The 23541-nt window shown below is 38.6% G+C and overlaps 1 protein-coding gene across 3 annotated transcripts in view; it reads right to left on the reverse strand.

The window, feature by feature from the left end:
• Window positions 1-1710: 1710 nt before the first annotated feature.
• LOC115223161 (target of rapamycin complex subunit lst8) overlaps window positions 1711-23541 on the reverse strand; it is a 42875-nt gene continuing 21044 nt past the window's right edge. For 2 of the 3 annotated variants that reach the window (XM_029793588.2, XM_036512120.1), the window contains exons 3-10: window positions 22913-22964; window positions 21201-21363; window positions 19216-19291; window positions 17049-17123; window positions 14042-14119; window positions 11116-11240; window positions 9711-9853; window positions 5937-8389 (exon numbers count right to left, since the gene is read on the reverse strand). In XM_029793588.2, coding sequence (XP_029649448.1) covers window positions 8271-8389; window positions 9711-9853; window positions 11116-11240; window positions 14042-14119; window positions 17049-17123; window positions 19216-19291; window positions 21201-21363; window positions 22913-22964 — 831 coding nt within the window. In that variant the 3' untranslated portion in view covers window positions 5937-8270. Of the gene's footprint in view, window positions 2645-5936; window positions 8390-9710; window positions 9854-11115; window positions 11241-14041; window positions 14120-17048; window positions 17124-19215; window positions 19292-21200; window positions 21364-22912; window positions 22965-23541 lie in introns of those variants that run through there. The other variant, XM_029793589.2, reaches the window with a different exon arrangement.

Genomic DNA, 23541 nt, shown 5'->3' on the forward strand with positions numbered 1-23541 from the left:
CTGTTACTGCTTTTCAAGAAAAAAATAATCCTTTGGTAAGAACTGGACCCTCTCTCTGTATTTATTTTCTTTCTTTGCTGATTGTCCATGTGATAAATCCCAAGCTATTCTTTATCTGCTAATTATATTATGTGATAAGCACCAAGCTACTGTTTGAACTGCTAAATTTATTCTGAGATAAAAATTGTTCTATACAACACTTTTGCAGTCATTTTTATTCAGGAAATGTCTAAAGGTTTTCCTGTCTTTACTTAATCTATTTTTCTGTTCAAAATCATTTTCAATTCACTTTGCTTTCTATCCTATCAGTTCTCGTTGTTGTTAAACCCAAGGCAAGACCTCGTCAAGCAAACCAAACATGTTCCAGCTGTAACCAACATGTTTCTTTTCCAGGCATGCCATACACATGAGGTATTAGGTGTCTCGGAAGGACAGAGGGCCTGTCAGTTCCTTTCAAATTTTTAGCATTTAAACTAGCCATATCTGGCCCAAACATTCTGCTTGTTTTATGTTAAAACTAAACAGATCAGGCCTCTCACACCTACCCTACAATGTCATTCTAAGGAGAAGCAGTTTCATCATCAGTATCTTGAAAATACAAGATAATGCCTGAATAATTCAAAACAATGTGAATGAATGAGCATTATATTTGACAGAAAAAAATCTGAATGCTAAAGGATTAAGGACAGCTTTTCAACCCCAGGCTTCTACCTGTCATCTGGATCTCCTCTCTGGCTTTATAAACTGTCTGCATTGGCAAGCTGGCTAAACATGTTGAGTCTTAAACTCATAATGATATTCTTTAAGTTCTTGACACCCTATACATATGAAGACTGGATTTCTAGTGGACTGTGTAGAAGAAATTCAACATTTAGGGGTCAAGTTCCAGCAAAAGATGATGTCTAGTAATGTCGCTGTGGGATGCATACCTCAGAAGCATGCAAGACCTGCGTATCACCCTAGTCATCCAACAGCATCCCTGGTATATCTCCAGTCATCTGCCACACAGCCACACACATATATATATATATGTGTGTGGCTGTGTGGTAAGAAGCTTGATTTCCAACCACATCATTCTGGGTTCAGTCCCACTGTGTGGCAACTTGCACAAGTGTCTTCTATAGTCTCAGGCCAACCAAAGCATTTTGAGTGTATTTGGTAGATGGAAACTGAAAGAACCTTGTTGTGTATATGTATGTATGTGTGAATGCACACACATATATATGTATATATGTGTCTTTGAGTCTGTTACTCACCACCAGTTGACAAGCGGTGTTGGTGTGTTTATATTCCTGTAACTCCGCAGTTTGGCAAAACAGACCGAAAGAATAAGTACCAAACTTAACAAAAAGATTAAGCACTAAGATTGATTCATTTGACTAAAACAAATTGTTCAAGGCAGTGCCCCAGAATAGCTACAATCTAATGACTGAAACAAGCAAAAAGTAAAGATGTGTGTGTATATATATATATATATATACACACGAGGGGGTACCCCCCAAAAAACTGGAATTTTGAAATATTATTTTATTCACCTAGTTTTACATGTTTACACTTTTATCGCCTTCAAAGAATTCTCCTCCATTTGGAGCAATGCATTGTTCCAGATGCATTTTCCACTGCATACATCGAAATACATACGAACATAAACACATATAAAGGATCTTGCAGATAAATTGAGACAATTGTTACAATGCATAAAACTGGTTATAAATACTGCAAAAATGGTAGTAGACGGATATAATTTTAATGTAACATTTATTACAAGAAGAACATTTATCATTCCATATGGTCACCCTTTTGGGCAATTACTGCCCCCATATGAGAATGAAATTTTTTGCAGCTGCCATGACCTCTGCCCTTTTGATTTTGCATGTCACATGCACGCTGTAGGTTTTCAAACTGTTGACATTTGAGTGTGGTGAACTATTGGTCCTTGCTTGAAGTACGCCCCATAAAAAGTAATCGAGAAGGTTGAGATCTGGGCCAGATGTTGGGCCTCACAAAAAAACAACACTTTCTCACCAAGAAAAACCTGTGCTGCTTTTGACCCATGGCATGGTGCAGAATCCTGGATAAGCACCATATTGTTGAGCCCAAACTTCTGTTCCATCTAAGGTAACAGAGAGTTCTTCAGGATGTCCAGATCCTCCTTTATGCTGATCTTCAAGCCAGACTCAATGAAGTGTGGACCCATGACACTTCCATCACTGGCTACGGCTCCAAATACCATCACAGAGGCAGGATTCTTAGTCTCAAACACTGGGGGGGGGGGATGTCAGAAGGGTTGTATGCCATTACTTAACAATTTCTGTGATTCACCTCAGCATCAATAGTGAACTTCTTCTCATCCACAAACACGAGAGTTTTTCCTGCATCTTGATGCTTGATAAATGATAGAAGCTTTGGGCATCTCTTGGCTCTGATTGCTTTAACTTTGGCCGTTATGAGGTGACAGCACCATTGAACAGAGCCAGTCATGTCCAAGGTTCCTGTCCACAGCTCTGGTCAATGTGGAAAGGGACACATTGTATTTCTTTGCAAGAGTTGTCATGGATGGGTTGGCTTCAATTGAGCAGTTGAGGTCAGCGAGAAAACTTTGTTGTTCCATGACTTTCTGTTGTTGAATCAGTTCGCTATTTACCTGAAAAATAAAGAGGAGGATTAGACTTTCAAGCAAGGTTTTGTCAAACAATGAAATATTAAACCCATTAAGTCAACTGCTTAAAATTGGTCTTAATTTATGAGACCCTGCACATACATACTTTCAAATACATACATTTATTATTATTATCAAAACCACATAAAGTCATGTGAAATAGTTGTGCAGGGCTTTCTGGCTGAAATAATGTATTTCGCCATTCACAAAGCTGGTAAAAACATGAAGGTTTAGTAACTGCATTCAATGTGAGGTTTGGATATGCAAAACACAAGAGAGATTATTCACAGTAATATCAAAATAACGAAGCCAACACTAGAACGGCTTCTGATGTGTCCAGTGTTTAGCCTTAATTTCCACCAAGATGTTTCTTTTAAAATGCAAACATGAAGAAAATATTCCCCAAATATACCATAGCATCTTCAAAAACAGGACATTGGATATTGTAGCTTTGGATAAAAGTGGCAAAAATCAGTGCTGGCTATAATTTCTATAGAATATCTCTTTAGCAAAAAGTGTTTGAATAAAAGACATGATGGTCCTGGCTGGAACACTTGGATCAGAGTTGAACTGGAGTTAAGCAATGTTAAAGTTTTTATTCTCAAAGTTTAGAAAATTTTTTTTCATGTTTCTTTCTTATCTCCCTGCATTTTGTATTTTCATTTGATTATCTGAGCAAAATACTCATAAAAAATTTAAAAAAAAACAAAATTCTTTTAAATATCATTTTTTTATTAAAATGCCAATGTGTTACAAGAATGATAATGAAAATGATGATTACAAGATTGTTAATAATCAACAATGATGATGAACCAACATGTATTTGTACATGTTCACTTAACTGGCAAATAGCAGCCAAATCTGCTTAATATCATCAGACTACCATCTTTAGAAAAGGGACCGACACAGTGGATAATGTAGTTCTAAATACATTATACCCGAGAAAGATGAAATACCTTTGAGCATGTCTGTCTGTTGTGGGGCTATTCAACCACAACTTGTGTATTTGGTCCCACCATGGTGCTGATTGTTGTCATCAGAGACCAAAAGTTTACTAACGATGACCTGCCTACAGGATAATATAAATCACATACAGCAGGGATGAATGTTGTGTAGTGTTGGTGAACTGTATTGGGCCTCAAAACCACCCCTTGGGGCAAAAACTAGGGTGGAAAGGGAGACTGGATCTGTTGCAACATCAATAACAAGACGGAACTTTTGAGCTCTGCAAAGATTCAAGTATGCAAATTGTCTGCCATTCTTAACAATGTTCATGTTAGTCAGGTGCTAATTAGCCCTAATGAATCTCAAGCACCTGAAGTGATGAATAAAAAATGCCACAATCTAACAAGAGAGCCCTTTGTGATCACTTGACCAGCTAGAATCAGAAACCAAATCACATATATATACAACCTTAAAAAGGGAAGGAATCATCAAATAATGGAATTGTTACAGCTGGAATGCCTTTGACCGTAAGTTTGCACAACTGAGGCTGACCAGGGGCTAACCAACAACTGCCATGGTCAGCGCTATAGTCATTGCATTTACTATTATTAATATTATTACTATTGTTATAGTTAGAAAGGCAGTGGATTGGCAGAAACATCCAACATAGTGTCTGACAGTATTTGTTCCAGGCTCTTAATGTTCTGAGATCAATAAAATAAAGTACCAGTCAAGTACTGTGATCAATCTAATAAAAATCTTTTTGAGGGATTAGGTTATTTGACTAATCCCATCCCTGCCAAAGTGCTAGCCTTGAGAGCCTAAATAAGAAACCACTGTCGTAAACGAGTGGAATGGCAGAATAATTATTCGATCAGGCAGAGCACCTTGTTGTATTCGTTCTGAGTTTTTATGTTCTGAGCTCAAATCCCAGTCAAGAGTCTATTTCATCCAAAAACCTTCTTTTCTCAAAATTTTTTATGCTCTTAGTTCAAATAATATCAGGGTTTAGTCAAGTCGTTATAACTGACCGACCCCTTGTCCCTAAACACTTCTGGCCTGTGTTTACAATTATTATTACTAACGATTTTTTAATATAGGGCAAAGCCTTCATTGAGATATATGGGGATTTGATATATACAAGAAACATGCAAAAAGCCTCGTGACATTCAGCCACCCATGGCTTCCCGAACGAAATATCAAATTTATTTCGCCCTTTTTCAAGCTCGTAAGGTCAACAAGACGATTTAGTAACTGCATTTGATGTAATAGAAATTTGAAAGTGGAGTATTTAGTAAAAGGGGGAAAAAAAAAAGTTCTCAAGGGGAGATAATTAACTACCTAATATTTGCTATACAATTAATTATTTCCCATTGATTACTTTCATTTTCAAAATACGCTCAATTGCCTCAACCACAAAACCGTTTTGTTGACTTAACGAGCGAGGAAAATAAGGAAATAAAGTCAATATTGCGGCCACGAAACCCTGCGTTGCTGAATTCCACAAAGCTTTTTGTGTTCTTTTTATTTGTAATATCTTTATGATAATTATTAAAACCGTTTCTCTCTCTCTCTCATTTTTACATATATATTCATATAGTCATTTTTTTCTTTTGTGTTAATCATTTAGTAAAATATCTTCACTCTCTTAACTTGTTGAACTTCATAACTCGCCCTACATGCTTGCTTATATATGTACGAATCCATGCAGGGGCGTGGGTGTTTGTGTTTCCATTTGACATCAACATGTCATACAAGCAGGGTCATTCCTTTTCATTATTTCGCAAAAATATGTCTGGTCATGGGAAAATACTACCTCACTTGGAAACCGGTGTCGATGACAGGAAAGGCAACTTGCCACAGAAAATCTACCTCAGTAAACTCCATTTGGCCCATGGAAAAGTGGATGTCAAAATGATTAATTATCACTCTCCCACCAGTAACTGAGTATAGTACTTTATTTTATCAACTCTTTAAGGCTGAAAGGCAAATTTGACATCAGCTGGATTCTAACTATTATTATTATTATCATCATCATCATCATTATTAATATTAACATAATTGCTGGAGTCAGCTGCAAAAATGATTAGAGAAATGATTAGAGTCAATCCTAGATTCTTGAAAATCCTTCACCCACCCCCACCCAACACTCTTCCCCACCAAAAACACTGACATCAACGTAAGGACAAGCCAACAAGGAAGTCTACAGCCATTCAGTTCACTGGAAAGGACACCAAACCCTCTTCATGTACAACATACCATCTTAAGAAAAAAAAAAAAGAACATATTATATGATTTGGTCGTAGAAGGGAAAGAAATGGGATGAGAATGGTTGGAATATTTTTGATTTTTATTCAATGAGAACTGGTCTGAGATTAAACAACAACAACAAAGTGAGTACAAATCACCTCCACGAATTAAAATTAAATTTTAGTGTGTAACGAACTTTTTTCTATCATTATCCCCACCCCTACTATCGTCTTTATTTCCTTGTTTGCACTTCCTCCTTCAGCCAAACATCATTTCCAAAATATGCTCGAGGTTAAAAAGAGAAATGTGTGAGACGTAAGTAACAATTATTAACAATGCTTTAGTTTGTTAAGGTAAGGGCGCTTAAATATGAGGGAGCAGCTCCTTTGGCCCCTACATTTGAACATGCAAGCAGCCTGAAAGGGCTTGCTTGTGGCATCAGTGTTAATGGGATGGAGATGACAGAGTCCTCCTGAGATGCATTCCAGGTGTTCAACATACTGGTCTCTCTCAGCCAATAACTGCAAGTGTGTCGTTCTTTCAATTAAAGTAACGGTGGGGATCATGTCTGGTGAGCACTGAGGCTCTCCACTTTGATATGCAGCAATCCACAACCAATTGTTGAGGATGAGAAATATATTCATTTGAGCATGGAAAATCAGCCCCCGACGGGCTTTCAAGAACGTCTCGATGTAACAGATATGTGAACTGCTCAGTTTCTATACTTGCAGGAAGAAGTGGAGGAAGCCACCACAACAATCTTCACTTGACACAAACAACATGAGACAAGGGGAAATAGAACCAAAATCTCCCTCAAATCAACCCTACTGTCTTAAATAAGAAAACATTAGCTAATGTAGTCCAATGTACTCCTTAACGGCCTAATGGTCATGGCTGGAATACTTCTGAGTACGTCTGCTCAGTAAGGACTGATCTGAGGAGAAGTAATAACAACCACCAAATTTCTTCTCCCCCAAGACAGACACGGTACCAATGGATCCTCAGTCAAGACCAACCATTTTGTTTCTGGTCTTACATTAAATTTCATTTATCAAAAGATCCACAACCCTCCACTATCACTACTACTATGACCACCCACCAACCATCTATCACAAACATAATTTAGAGACAGATGATCAGATAGTGTTAGGAGGTAGTGGTCAAGAGATATAACAAGGATTTCAGTTGAGAAGGATTCCTCACCAAACCACCAAACTCTTTTTAGAGACAAAGGGTTGGGCCAAGGGAAGTAAAACTTTACCAGCTCCAGCAATGCAATTACCACCACCACCACCACCACCACAACTACAACACAAGTGTTCTAGTTATATTACTGGTACATATTTTAAATTGAACTTAGTACAAAAAATGTCCCCACAAAAGAAAAAGTATCACGACCACTTCAAATGGTTTCGTACTTGGGTGCCGAACCCGACTTTCTGCATCTTACATTGATCAGTTCCATCACACCAAAGTGTCATTTTTTCCATAATAATAAACATCATTGTAAATGCTTAAATGCTGTGAGTTGCCATGACAACACAGGCAACTGTCTACTGTACCTACCATACATGCTTCTGAGCTGTCACATTTGCTCAACACAGTGGCAGCTTCTACAGCATTATTAACCCTGCTAGAAATAGCAGCAAATCTCTCTCAAATTATACTCTACTGTCTAAAAAAAAAACCCCAAGGACAAATTGGATAATTTAGTCCAAGGTACTTCTAAAAAGTTTTAATGGTCATAACTGGAATGCCTTTGTGCACAGGTCTGCTCAAACAGGGCCAACCAGAGATTAAATAGCATACACACCCACACACATGCACACACAAAATTATTTTATGAAATTAAAAAAAATTTTTTTCTTTTTAAATTTTGATTCCTCTTAATTTATGCTTGAAATCCCTTTCACATTCCCACGCTGCACAACTTGCATCACAGCAGTGCAAATTAAGGGTCACAAACAAGCACCACTAAAGAGAAGATAAACACACAAAAATATATAAACAGAAAAGTATAAAAAACAAATTTGTTTCCACCTCGAAACCAGCTCCCCAACACCTGCCTCCACTGCTTTAGAACTATTACCCACGGAATGATGAAATTCAGTTGCAACAATTCCTGGGGAAAAATCCTTGTCCTCCTTCATTGTTACAGAATTGTTCAGACTTTAAGTAAACATCATTTTCTCAAAAAAAAAAAAAAAAAAAGTCTTAAAAAATAATAAACAAATAAAATAAAATGAAAATGTCTGATGGGTGCAGGAAATGACTGAACCAACTCTCAGTCAGGTGCACATCCACGAATAAACTTCTCTTTAGTAGCCAAGTTGGGTTTGCACCCCCGTGGAAAATCAAAAAAACAAACAACTAAACTGGTATCAGCCGTGCCTTACTAGTAGGCCCTGCGACGTAGTTAAGACAATACTTCATCCCGAAAAGCCAGGCTGATTATGGCCTTTTGGTGACCTTTGTATTCCCTGCGAACTTCTCCACTCTCCACGCTCCAAAGTCGAGCCACATTGTCTGATGAAGCTGGAAAGAGTGGAAAGAGACAAAGAAAATGCACGATTATTATCATTCAAAGAGTTTGGAACAGACTGAGCATAAAACAAGATGGAAATTAGCTGAGACACAGAACCACACTCACATACAGAACAGATTATTTCAGATTACGTGCTATCATCTTAATCCCATTTAATCCTAATTCTAATATCTATGCTTTAATAAATTCCATTTAATTTCATTTTAACTTCTATGCTTAAAAGGAGTTAAAAGGAGTTTGTTAAGAGAGATTTTCCCTTTCGGTCACCAAGCCACGATTTATGGCTGGACATGTTTTTATGGAAGACTGAAAATGAATGCCTGCTTGAATGAGAGTGACGCTCATTTGAAACTATTGCATCCAAACAAGGAGACACAAATACACGTATGTGTGTGTGTGTGTATTTATATTTCATCATCATCGTTTAGCGTCATATATATATATATATATGTATATTTATACATATATATTGATAGAAATGGTAAGACAACAAAAGAATGAAAGAGACCTCGATATTATGTTAATAGAGGAATTTATCTGTAAATATAATATGTGACAGTTGTTCGGTAGCCATGGTAAAACTCTGAGTTTCGGATGTCAGGGCAGAAACCCACACCGCCATCTCTTCAATTATCTGGCCATCGAAAAAAGATTTTTACGATGGCCGGATAACTGAAGAGATGGTGCTGTGGATTTCCACCTCGGCATCCGAAACTCAGAGTTTTATCATGGCTACCAAATAACTGTCACTATTTACAGATATTTATTTATATATATATATATATATATATATATATAATATATATTAAGATGACAAGGAAACATATTTAACGAATAGCCTTGAGTAAGGAATAGAACAGTACTTCAGAGCTGTGAAGTTTTGTATTTTTGGTATCAGACTTTAACAAAAGTAAAAATGCAAAAGCAAGTATCAACATGGAATGTGGTTTTGTAATAGAACAAACTTTATAGGAGAGAGTTCAAATATAGACTATATAGGAGAGGTAAAATGTAGGCCATACAGAAGGCAAGAGGTAAAAGAAGACCATAGAGGAGAAGAGAGCGTGCCGGTGGTTGGCATTAGGAAGGGCATCCAGCTGTAGAAACTCTGCCAGATCTAGACAGGAGCCTGGTGCAGCCATCTGGTTCGCCAGCCCTTGGTCAAATCGTCCAACCCATGCTAGCATGGAAAGCGGACGTTAAACGATGATGATGATGATGACAAAACAAAAACAAAATGTTCAAGCCTGAGGAGATCTTGTAAAAAAAGTGGGAGGCAGAGTAGAGAGGTGGAGAGAGAAACAGCCTTACCAGTAATTATGTATTGTGAATCGCCACTGAAAGCGCAGTCCCACACCCAGCGCTGAGTGTTGTCCTTCAATTCTGTTAACTTTGAAAAGTCAGCAGTTTTCCAGATCACAGCAGAGCAATCAGCAGAAGTCGTGGCCAAGAGCCTGCAATGCAAAAATGGCTTATGATTGATAATTATTATAATATTGTGTTGAGTCAAAAGTTTTGCAATATTTTGGAAATTTATTTGCTTTATTCATCAAGATACTACAAAAGCAGCTTAGCATTGAAAGTAGAGTCTGTCTTGTTGCACTGCCTGAAGCCACCTTTCTGCCAGTTCTTGTCTTTCACCCCTTCTTGGTTGATGAAGTGTCCTGAGCACAGAAAGTGAGCCACTGATCACAACAAGAGACATCTGGACAATATACTGGACGTGGTATCAGTCAGCCATGCGCCTTCACTATATGTAGCACAGTTAGTGTGTCTATACATTATATACCTACTACTGTATAAAGAACACAGCTAGTGTGTCTACACACATATTAAGTAAAATTACAGCTTTCTGGTCTTCATATAGACATTAATTATGAAAATAGTTAAGTGATGATAATTGTTATGATATTATAGCTATGTCACAGCTAAAATGTTAAAGCTGTATCATAATATTCATATTGCAGTTATGATGCTATGATTCTTATAAGGTTAAGATGATTTTATGATACTTATGACGTTAGAATACTTATCATCATCATCATCATTTAACATCTGTTGTCTATGCCAGCATGGGTTGGATGGTTTGACCAGACTGATTTGGCATGGTTTCTATGGTTGGATGCCCTTCCTACTGCCAACCACTCTAAAAGTGTAATGGGTGCTTTTACGTGCCACTGGGATCAATTACATTGCCTCTGTGAGGCACAGCACTCGAATGGTGCTTTTTACATGCCTGTTACATGACACCAGTATCATTGCTTCTGTAAGGCCCGTTGCCTCCACGAGGCCTGTTGCCTCTGTGAGACCCATTGTCTCAGTGGTGGCATAAATATGAAAATAACAATTACAACAGAATGGATTTCCTTCTGAGACTAATTCCATGTTTTGCACTAATTAATCTCTATTGTTCAAAAGAACCCCTGTACAGGGTACATAGCTGCTATTGCTTCTCATTTTATATTGCTGTGACCTTCATTGGAACTCAGTGGATAAAGATAGAAACACTCATCTAGTTATAAACAAACAGGAAAAAATCTACAGAATAAAACTGTCAAAATTTGTAAAACTATCCCACCTTCTTAGGATACATGAGGATATGGAATTATAAACAGAAAGAGAAAAAATGTTAAAAAAGTGAAAAGCAAATTGCAAATGATAGAAATGAACAATAAATCAATGAAAGCAGAAAAGCCTGAAACAAAGTCTTTCTTACGTTGAGTCAGGACTGAACATACACTTGAGAGCATATCGCTTGTGGGCTTGAAACTCTGCTCGTTTGTGGAGAAAGGAACACTCGCTCTTATGGCTGCCACTCAGAGACCAGACATAGCACCGTCCCTGCAACAGAAAAGAGCAGAATTAATAATTAATTATCTTTGCTGACCTCTTTCATTTATGGCATTCCACACACACACACACACACACATGCAGAGCCTCTTCCTCTTCATCTCCTATCCCTACTCCTTCCCAAGTTGATTCGTCTGGCAAAGCAGTCGCTGAGAAAAAGTGAGAAACTAAACAGGGGAAACTAATGTAAAAAAAGGGAAGAGGAAAACAGAAAGAGAAAAGAGGAAGAAAACAAAACAGAGGGGAAAGTGAAAGCGAAGGAAGAAAGAGAGAGACAGTTTGCGTAGGTGAAAGAATACAGTATAGCTTCCAGGCAAAGTGGATAATATTTTCATAAGGTGGAGGTGATCTATTGGTATCGTAAATAAGACTATTGATTGAAGACCCCAAGATTAGGGAGTCCTTGCTTAAGTGTGAGTTTGTTGTTAATGTAGTTGTTGCTTTTTAGTCAAAGGTCAGCCTTCATCCAGCTGACCTGCCTTCATTGCACCTGTGACCATCCCATCATTTATTTAGACAGTGTCCCTACAACTACATTAATCCAATTAAAATAGAACAACAGAACAGGAAATCAAGATGGTCCTCTAGAAGACATTTGTCCTCAGCTGTTTTAGGCCACTGCCCACAGCTATGGTCACCACACAGTGAAAAAATTAACAATGGAACTCAAAGCAATCCAACAAAGCAACACAAAGAAAATCATCTCAATGTGACGTGTAAGCAACTGGGAGAGAGATGAAGAAAGTTATGACACAACCCCCTAGAATGATGGCAGGGAAGATATGCAGTGATATACATCTGGAACATCTTGGAAAAAATTGTACCTAACTTTGGCATTGTCAGTTACACAAACAGCAGAACAGGAGGGGGGAGGGGTACTGCAGAGTAGCAAAAATTCCAATGTTGCCATCAGGATACAGGACCAGATACTGCAACAGCTGCTTGGGTGTCAAGGGCCCACAGTTCTACAATATTCTCCCACAAAGCCTGAGAAACCTACATGTGCTGGCTGTAGATGCCTTCAAAAACTGGACCTCCTCCTGTCAAGAGTTCTGGATGAGCCTACCTCATGGCAAGAAACTCAGATGAAGGTAGTAACATCTTGGGTAATAACTGAAAGAATAGGATCATGAATACAAGCAGCCAAGGGTCTGAAGGGTCTTTGGAGTAAGATTACTGGGTCAAGTGCATAGCTTGGAGGTGAGAGGGGTGCTCCAAGTAGAGCTGCTACTTATTTAAATTGAGAGATCACAGCTCTCGTACTTCAGACATGTTGTAAGAATGTCTCGGAAAAGAACATCGGACAGGTTTTATGGATGAAATCAACCTGCAAGAGATCCAGGAGTAGACCACGAGCGAGATGTTGGACAACATCTATGAGCTTGCACAGTATTGGTCAAACCAAGGCTTCATGAGAAGGCAATTGCACAAGCGGTGCCAGGCAGTGGAATCATGCCAGAACTACTACCTGGTTGCAAAGCAATCGTCTAACCACCATTTGTAAAGGTATGTGATTCCGTGGTTAGGGTATTCAGCTCATGATTGTAAGGTCTTCAGTTCAATGCCCAGTAACGCCTTGTGTCTTTGAGCAAGTCGCTTCAAAGGGCCAGCCTTGTCATATTTTGTGTCATTTCCCAGAGAATATGTTAAGGGTGTGTGTATCTGTGAAGAGCTCAGCCACTTGCTTGTTAATTTCATGAGCAGGATGTTCTCTTGACTGAATCAATTAGAACACTTGATGTAACTGACAGAGTGATAGCTTTAATCACTATTTATATGAATTGCATAGTGTTGACGATTCTTTTTTTGTTGTTTTAATTCCAATCAACATCAGTGAATAGAAACAGTTCTTCTCAGCTAGGCGAGCTGGCAGAAACGTTAGCACGCCGGGCGAAATGCTTAGCGGTATTCGTCTACCGTTACATTCTGAGTTCAAATTCTGCCAAAGTCGACTTTGTCTTTCATCCTTTCGGGGTTGATAAATTAAGTACCAGTTACGCACTGGGGTCGATGCAATCGACTTAATCCCTTTGTCTGTCCTTGTTTGTCCCCTCTATGTTTAGCCCCTTGTGGGCAATAAAGAAATTAGAAACAGTTCTTCTCAGCAGCGCTCAGTCCCTCCATCGCAAAATGCAATCAACAACAGTAATATAATTACTACCATAAGTTTTCTAGTAGCTGGCCCTTTGCTCTTCACACACACGTGCGCATGCTCACACCCTAACAAAAACTGGATGCCAGAATCTATAGTAGATCCTTAAAAGACAAACTACAATGTCCATATCGAAATCATACACACACATCTGCTGCTTCTCTACATATCATCATCATCATCATTTCACGCCTGCTTTCCATGCTAGCATGGGTTGGACGATTCGACTGAGGTCTGGCAAACCAGATGGCTGCACCAGACTCCAATCTTGATTTGGCAGAGTTTCTCCAGCTGGATGCCCTTCCTAACGCCAACCACTCCGAGAGTGTAGTGGGTGCTTTTACATGCCACCGACACGAGGGCCAGCTGCAGCCAAAAAACCAAAAGAGAAGTCATGTACATCTAAGAATAAAAGACTACCTCTCGATAGACAGTCTGAGAGTTTCAAAGTAGAGACACATAACGACAGATGAGCTCAACAGATTCAAAGCCACCAAAACATTTAATCCATATTCGAAACCTTTAATCCGGCAGATGAGCTCGAGGACACTTCTGAACAGCCTGCATTAAAAAACATCAGGAAATTGAAAATACAGTTTCAAAAACTATCAACATCATCATCGTTACCACATCTACTCACCTTATTATTAACACATGCCATCATAGTTCCCATTGGGTCTATACAGATGGATTGGATTGAAGCATCCAATTCAGGAATCTAAATCAAAATAAAAAGGAAGAAAAAATATGAAAATATTAAAACTTTGACAGAATACCAATTCTATGACACCCTTGTTTGTTCTACCCGTCTCAAACTACTGATGAAACTTACGCAGATTATGTTTAGCTTAAACACATGAACAGCAAGTTGATGTATTCAGGGTTAAAAAGGAAGGTTAAATGTTCTGAGAAAGAAGGAGTGAGAAAGAGAAGGGGTGACGAAACAGTCAAGGTGGTCTGCCATATGACTTAGTTGTTTCAAATGAGACAGTTTGGAAGCAGATGTCAAAGTGAGACTGCAACATGTCAGTGGGGCAAAGGTTGTGCTATGTTGGAGAGTGAGTCTTTGTCAAGTAATTTGATGGTCTTCTTCAGGATTCAGTCTTGGGTGTAAAAGTGTGTAACAGCAGTACTATCCCTTATATTCTGTTACTCTTTCACTTGTTTCAGTCATTTGACTGCAGCCATACTGGAGCACTGCCTTAAAGGGTTTTAGTTGAAGAAATTGACCCCAAGGCTTATTCTTTATAAGCCTAGTACATATCCTATTGGTCTCTTTTGCCAAACCGCTACGTCACAGGGACATAAACACACCAGCATTGTGTTTGTCTCCCCACCATTGCTTGACAACCAGACAGACACACGACGGGCTTCTTTCAGTTTCTGTCTACCAAATCCACTCACAGGGGTTTGGTTGGCTCGAGGCTATAGTAGAAAACACTTGCCCAAGGTGCCATACAGTGAGACTGAACCTGGACCCATGTGGTCGAGAAGCAAGCTTCTTTCCACACAGCCATGCCCACACCTATATATTTATTTATTTTGTATCACAACTTATAAACAATAGTGTCATTGATTACAGGTTTCCGATGGACCAATCACTGGTTCACTGTATTTCTGATGGCAGAATTGATAAGAGAGAGACATTATAACTCAGACTTCATCTGGAGAGCACAGGTTTGAAGCCACATGGTTCCCGAATTGATCCCAGAACCCCACGGTTGCAAAGTGAACTTCTTAACAGCAAAGTCATACACTGAATGGTGCTGTTATTTGAGACCTTAATTGAGACCAAGTTGGTTTTATAAGTTAAAGGGAGCCCATTTAACCCTTTGGCAGTTAAACCAGCCATATCCAGCCCAAATATTCTACTTTTTTTAAAGTTCAAACTGGTCAGATCTGGCCTCTCACACCTACCCTACAACGTTATTCTAAAAACGAACAATCACATCGTCATCTTGAAGCCTCAAGATAATGAATGATTAATTCAAAATAATGTGAATGAACAAGTATTGCATTTGACAGAATAATCTGAATGCTAAAGGGTCAAAGGTCATGAAATATATTTAACCTCTGAGTATAGCTGTTCCCATTTATATTGTCCAGTCTTTCAACCGACTCAAGTCTACATAAAGTCAGATTTTCTTCATTATTGGAGAGTAGAGAGCCTATTATTGTTGATGTCACCAAATTGTCTCCAATCACATCAGACCAAATGGCCATGGCATGAGATTAGCCAACGAAACGAATGGCTAATAACGCACAGACTTCATAAATGCCTGAAATGGCTCTGAAGTTTAATGAGATACCTGACGACTAATAAACAAACTCATGAGTTGAAAAACTTAATAAGTACCACAGCCATAACTCTGGTAGTCTCAGTGGATCCTGAACGACAAGAATGGTGTAATTTCCATTTTACATTGGAATTGTTTCGTAGTTGGAAAGGGGATCCAGTTGTAAAAAAGAAAGAAGACAAAAAAACACATTTCTTCATAAGTTAATCAGAAAAATTGGAGGACGGGTAGTGACTGTAATCTTTAAAGGCCCACACTCCTAGACTAGTGAGATTGATGTGGTTAATGTGTTCAGTTAGAAAATCAATGTGGAGGTGCAATGGCCCAGTGGTTAAGGCAGCGGACTTGCGGTCGGAGGATCGCGGTTTCGATTCGTAGACCAGGCATTGAGTGTGTTTATTGAGCGAAAACACCTAAAAGTTCCACGAGGCTCCAGCAGGGAGTGGTGGTGACCCCTGTTTTACTCTTTCGCCCCAACTTTCTCTCACTCTTTCTTGAGTAATGCTGCGATGGACTGGCATCCCATCCAGCTGGGGGGAACACATACACCATAGAAACTGGGAAACTGGGCCCAAGAGCCTGGCTAGGCTTGAAAAGGGCGACGTTTTGAGAAAATCAATATCTGCAGTAAAAACTTGTGCCACAGAGAAAATTACAAAGGAGGAAGAACTGGGAAAAAATGGTCAGTTCAGTATCAGGAAAGGAAGCATTAAGGACATCATCATCATCATCATCGTTTAACGTCCACTTTCCATGCTAGCATGGGTTGGACTACAATATCTTGAATTCTGACTCAGTTCTAAATAAGCTTCTACAAAGGAATTGAATGTTTGCTAAGCACCTCAACCAAGGAGGTTTTCAAAGGGTACTGCTTAAATCCTGTTCCATGATGTCACAGAACTGATGGGTAAATGTTGGATAGCCTGTTTGTCTCTCTCAAGTATCTTTCTCAGATGATATGTACCACCTCACCTCTAGGTGAACTGAGGCTATGTGAAATTCAGTATACTGCCCCATACGCATCAAAACCCATCTTTTATAGATTTAAACTCAAAACGAATTTTGTGCTATTGCAACCATCACTCAGCCGTTCAAATCAAACCCAGATCCAAGAAGCCAATGAGAGAACCTCTATGTACTTGCTTGACCTGGTCGAGACATCAGCTAAATCTCCAAATTACACCATGTTAAAGATGACAGGATGTTCACAGCTGGAGTACTGGTCATTGTAAGGGGTCTACTCTGAGAAAGATGGCCAAGAACAGGACAGCAGCAACAACTACTAGGTCTCTAGAATCTCAAAAACCTGTCCCATGTAACTTAATAATATCAAAAGTAACAAGAACTTACACAAGGTTCTTTGTGATTGCTCTTCAGATCCCACACGTGAATCACACCATTCTGATCACCAATAAAAAGCTCACCCTATAAAAAATGATAAACAACATCAAACAACAACAATAAATAATAATAATGATAATAATATTTCAAGATTCAAGTTTCAAGATTCACGAATGTAAAGAGACAAGAAGAGTGTGACTGTTATTTCGGTAATAGAGATTTGAGTCTGTTTCTTCAGATGAAAATGAAACAAATGAGCAATATTTCAACACTCTGTGTGTCTTTTACAAGTTCAAAATATAAAATGAAATTAAATTCAAAGATAGGAAACGCTGAAACATTCAAAATGAAACCAGAATAACTGTGTTTATTTCCAAGTAAAAGGATGTCATCAGTCTTCAGCCTTTCACAAAAGGTAGCAGAAGGAAGGAAGGAAAGAAAAAAAGAAAAAAAGACAGAAAAGAATTGAAGAAAAAATTATTCAGTCAAAAAGTTTATTATAAATATGATGGAATTCACCTGCCGTTTTATTAATTCTTCCAAGCTAATATGTCACCATTTTACAAATAAATCTATCCTCACGGGTTTTGAAGACTGAAGGAGCAGCGGAGTGAGGATATTTTTTGAGAATTTGCATCTTCAGGTCTTCCTCACCTGTTTCATGTGAAATGCTGCACAAGTTCCATGGAACCACTGTTATTGTGCCTGACTTCATACCTGCGTCTGTTAAATCTTTTTTGTAGTCATTCTGTTGTGCAACCAACAAAAATCATTTTGCGTTTGGTACATTCTGCTGCATACACCAAAAGGGAATCCTTACAGGTCCCTCCTTCTGTGTAATTCGTAACATTTCTGTTATAATTCAGGCACAATAACAGAGGTTCCACAGAACTTGTGGAGCATTTCCCATCAAACAGGTGTAGATTTGAGGAAGATCTGAAAGGGCACATTCTCAAAAAATACCTTCAACCCACTGCACTTTGACTCCTCAGAAACCCATGAACTGTTGACATCTCAGTCTGAAGAATTAATAAAATGGCAGTTTGAATTCCACCATATTTATACTAAACTTTTTGACGGAATAATTCTTTTCCTTTTTTTTCTTTTTTCTTTCCTTCCTTCCTTCTGCTACTTTTTGTGAAAGACTGAAGACTGATGAGATCGTTTTACCTGGAAAGAAACACAGGTATTCCGGTTTAATTTTGAATGTTTCAGCGTTTCCTATCTTTGAATTTAATTTCATTTTATATTTTGAACTTGTTGGAGTGGCAGAAAATATGGAGTAAATGGTCAATGACAATATGAAACATTGGAATATGGAACTGATTGGAGGAAAGCAAAAACTTGGGAAGGTGAACATCAGGTAAAGTATATTTCAAGATGATAGCTTATCTCCATTACTATTTGTACAGAGCTTTTGCAATCAACCAATTATAAATTTTGTAATCAACTAATTATAAATGCTGCAGAATTATTCCTTCAGTTGTATGGACTTGATGTTGAAACTTTATAATCCATGACCAACTTAGATATTACTCATGCAGTGAAATAAAAGTTACTATTAAATGTTGCCTGGTGTTGCTATATCATTCGCATGCAGCGCCACATGCATAAAACCAACCAACCAACCATGGCGCCGTGACAAAGTGGCATTATGGAATACAATGGGAGTTGTGCAGGAAGTGTGGACTAGAATGTCCCAGCAAGGGGCATGAGCACTGACCTTTGCCAGTAAAGGAAACTGATCAGGTGAAACTCAGGTGGGATATTCCTATCTACACAGATAAGAAGCTGCAACAGAACAGACCAGACATCACGGAAGACCGGAATATTGTGAAGACAGAGAACAAGGAAGTTGAAAAGTACCAAGAGCAAGCACTGGAAGTGAAATACATCCATAAAGCCTCAAAAGTAAGTGTGATACCAATCATGGTCAGTGCATTTGGGACCATCACAAGGAAAGCAATGTTCTGGTATGTAAAACCGAAAATACCAAACTTCATAGAAAGTACACAGTTGGCAGAAATACTTGGAACAGCTCATGGGTTGAAGGAAGAGTTGCATCTGTAAGGAAGGAGCTGAAAAGTGACATAGGTAACCCAGATGAAAAGAACCTCCACCACCACAAGAGGAGGAAGGGGAAGGGGTAGTAATGACAACAACAATAATAATTTACCTGGTTAGGGTGTAAGCATACACAATTCACAGGAGCATTCCCAGCAAACATTCTTTGACTTTGAGGATTTCGAGACCTAAAACATAAAATCAAATGACAATATTCTTTTCTACTCTGGGCACAAGGCCCGAAATTTTGGGGAAGTGGGCCAGTTGATTAGATCGACTTCAGTACGCAACTTTTACTTAATTTATCGCCCCCAGAAGGATGACAGGCACAGTCGACCTCGGCAGAATTTGAACTCAGAACGTAAAGACAGACGAAATACCGCTAAGCAGTTCACCAGGCATGCTAACGTTTCTGCCAGCTCACATATTAAAAAAAGGCAGGATGAAATATGTTCATCTATTTTATAGGTGGATATCCCTTTTCTTCTACCTTTCCATTTACCCTAACCACCTCCTCACCATAAAGAGTTTATCTTAATATTTTAGTTATTACTGTTTTAATACAGTTGATTAGCAAAGTCATTAAAACATCTAATTACAATAATTACTCCAGGTTTCTGCAATCTGAGTTCAAATCCTCCTGAGGTTCATTTCGCCTTTCAATGACTTGTCAGGTTCAATGAATGAAGTACCAGCCCAGTACTGGTACTTTATTGACAAATGTTAGTGACAGAAAGGGCATACAGCTGTAAAATGGTACCCCAGAAAAACCACTCAATCCAAGTGGTTCAGTGTTTTCTCTGGTAGCATTCAATATATCCTTTCTTTGCTAAGGTGGACAGTGTGATTTGACTTAGATTGGTTGCTATTTCAAGCAAGTCAAGTAGTTATATGGAGACTACCTCACTGGATTGTACAACTACATAGAAGCTAACATGTTGGATCCAGTGACCTCTTAGAGGTTACATTATGATGAAAACGTCTAACATAGATACTTATCAGTTCAGAAGCAATGACCTTTCTTAAGTATTACCAAATTTCTCTTCCTAGTTAATTCCAAAAATGGAGACTGTTTTACATGACTGAACAAAGTAAGAATTTTAAAGCAAAACAGCCAAATATGTTATGTTGTCGCTTATGAGTTTGAAACGAACCATTGGACCAAATCCAACCTTCCCTTGTAAAATATATGTCAACAGAACCATTGATACAATATGTATATATATTTAAATCTCTCTTTTTGTTTGTTTAGTGAGTCAGTGAGGGGCGGGAGGACAAAGGCCAAACTCTTTTTGAACCTCGCCTCACGTGAAATCGACACCCAGCCTGAACAAGAAATCCACAGCCACAGAAATAAACCAAGGAGGAAGTCATTATGAGGTTGCTCAACCTGCTAGAAATAGCAGTCACATCTCCCGCAAACCACACTGTACTGTCTTAAAACAAAACGACCTAAAGACTACAGTAGATAATGTTGTCCTAGATATACGATGAAAGGTGGGATGGCCACAATGGAAGTACTTTTGATCAGAAGTTAGCACTATAAATGTTGACCTGGGATTAAACAACAATGTTTAGTCAAGGGTTTGGGGAGAAGGGCAACTTTCAGAATGTTTATACCCAGCCTCTTCCACTCATCATCATCATCACCAACTATTTTCCTTATGCTGGCATCGTGATGTTGTTGATGATGCATACATTTCACAGGACATTACGGCAGAGATAAGCACAAACTCATTCACGATGTTACTGTGGACACTCCAGCATAGGTCAAGCGTCCATCAAACTGTTGCCTTATTGACTAGTTTTGTACAGACATAAAATGTTGCCTTATTGACTAGTTTTGTACAGACATAAAATGTTGCCTTATTGACCGGCTGAATGCAATGGAGGATCGGAATCACGAATGGTGGCATGATTGTCAGAAAGACCAGAACAGGCTCAACCAGGCAGCACAATTTGGGTAGGTCTGCGATACAACATCTTTCTTGTGTCTTGACAGGGAGTCAATACGTAAATTAAAGACAAAACAAATCGAAGGTTAGGGCAAAAAAGATACACAAAAATTTTTTAAATGTTGGTCCCATCTTCACTCACCGTTGGTCCCATATTCGGGTAGTCATGTCTTCGCCACCAGAATACATCCATTTACCATCTTCTTGGAATCCAACAGCAGTAACATTCTTACTTAAACCTTCATAATCTATTAATGGGCTTGAACTCTTGGAATTGATGTCAAACATTCGAATGTGCTGGAAACCTGTACCATAAAAGCAAAAGCAATGACACACACATTACATCATTGCATGCATATACATATATATATATATGTATATATATATATATATGTATATACATGCACACAAATCATCATCATCATTTTAACCTCTACATTTCCATGCTTGCATGGGTCAGATGGAGTATAATGAGGCAAATGTTCTGTGGTTGGAACCTCTTCCTGTTGTCAACCCACAACAATTTCCAAGCAAGATATTTCCCTATGGCTAAACACGTTCTCAGAGGACGCTGGGACGAATGACGCTGCTTGTATGACAATGACCAGCCACGGCTATCACATGACCAGCCACAGCAGACACAAATGCATTTTACTCTTTCTAAATATACATATATTATTTTAATGTTTGTTTTTCATGTTCAGTTTATATTGGTTTCAAATTTTGACACAAGGCCAGCATTTTTAGGGGAGGCGTAAGTTGATTACATCAACTCAGTGTTCAACTGGTACTTATTTTATCAACTACAAAGGATGAAAGGCAAAGTCAACCTCAGTGGAATTCCACTGAGACATTAGATAATGTACTCCTAGATACATTATGCGTGAAAAAAAAAAACTCCTAGAAAATATAGGATGGCCACAGCTAAGCCTTCTTTGGGTTGTAAGCCTTCTTGATCAGCATTGACCTGAGCGGCTGAATAACAACAACAGCAATAAACCACATACTTTAGGACCGGAATCTTCTGGCAATATTAAATGGAATACAATAGAACGCCTTTAGAAATGACATATGCAACAGCAATGTACATATTCATATATATATGTAAGAATCTATTTTTGGAGAAATCAGACACGGGTCTGCTCCTGCAAAAAAAAAAAGGGAAGCGTGGTAATAATGTAATGTAAATGCTTCAGGTTCACATCCTTTGTCTGGTAAAAGAGAAAAAATAAAAAAACATTTACTCTTCTTTATCCTGACAAAGAGAGTAAGATTGATTGAAACAGTCTTAAACAAATGGAGACTTTTGTTTCAGCTCATTTATGTTCTGGGAGTAAATTCCACCAAGGTCAACATTGCCTTTCCTTTCTAGTGCTGATGGAAATAAAGTATTTGTCTAGAGTGGTAAATAGCAAAATTGTTTGTTAGAGCATTGTATAAAATGTCTTGAAGTCATTTGTACCAGCTCTTTACATTCTGTGTTCAAATCCTACCCAGGGCAACTATGCCGTTCTCCCTTCCAGGGTCAATTAAAAAAATACCAGTGTAACAGTAGAATTATCAGAGCATTTTGTAGTATCCGTTGCAGCTCTTTACATTCTAATTTCTCAGGTAATCTGGTCTCTAACCAACCACATGGTGCCTTTAAAAAAAGCACCTGAAGGAATACAACAGAAAACCACCTTTGTATTCTTCCATGAAGATTTTAAGACAAGCACACAGAAATTATCAAGTAAGTTATTGCCATACAATGCCTTGGGTGTTTTATGAAATTTCCCTAAACCATGAATGGTTAATACAAAGCAAATATAAACAAAATCAAAGAAAGAAAAAAGAAAAATATTCAATACATACCAGCTCCGGCCACAAACTGCCTGTCTGGAGTTATTTCTAAATCATTTACTTGCTGAAGAAAAGCAGTTAAGGAATGGAATTTTTTAAAAAATCACAAAGAGTTAAGTGCAAAGGGTCCTCCTCTTCTAGCAGTCACCACATCACCCACACTCCCAATTCTCCTGTTCCCCTTCCCCACTCCCATTTTCCTTGTACCTTCACTGTCCGCCCTGACACCTCATCATCACTATTTCATTTCTCTTTCCAGCCCCACCTCAACTGCTCCCACTAACTTTTCTATAAGAAGAAGGGCCATGCAGCTCCTCAACAGCAAGAAACCTCCTCTAGTGGCCTTTTTTCACATTTTGATTTCTCGTCCCCTAGTTTTAAGCTGCCTCTCTCTACTGTAGGCCCTCATCTGATGGGGATTTCAGTCTTGCAAATTGCATGGAAACCTCATTGGTATTGGTGCCAGATAAGAACAGCACCAAGTCGACACTGCAAAGTGGTTAGTATTGGGAACCAAGAAGGCCACCCAGCAACAGGGACCATGCTAAGCAGACATTGTAGAACAAAGCAGTTCCTGGACCTGTCAAGATCTTGTCAAACCATCCAACCCACGTCAAATGTTTCATTTTCTTCTTATTCCT

This window comes from Octopus sinensis, linkage group LG22 (genome assembly GCF_006345805.1).
Source record: "Octopus sinensis linkage group LG22, ASM634580v1, whole genome shotgun sequence".
NCBI lineage: Eukaryota > Metazoa > Mollusca > Cephalopoda > Octopoda > Octopodidae > Octopus > Octopus sinensis.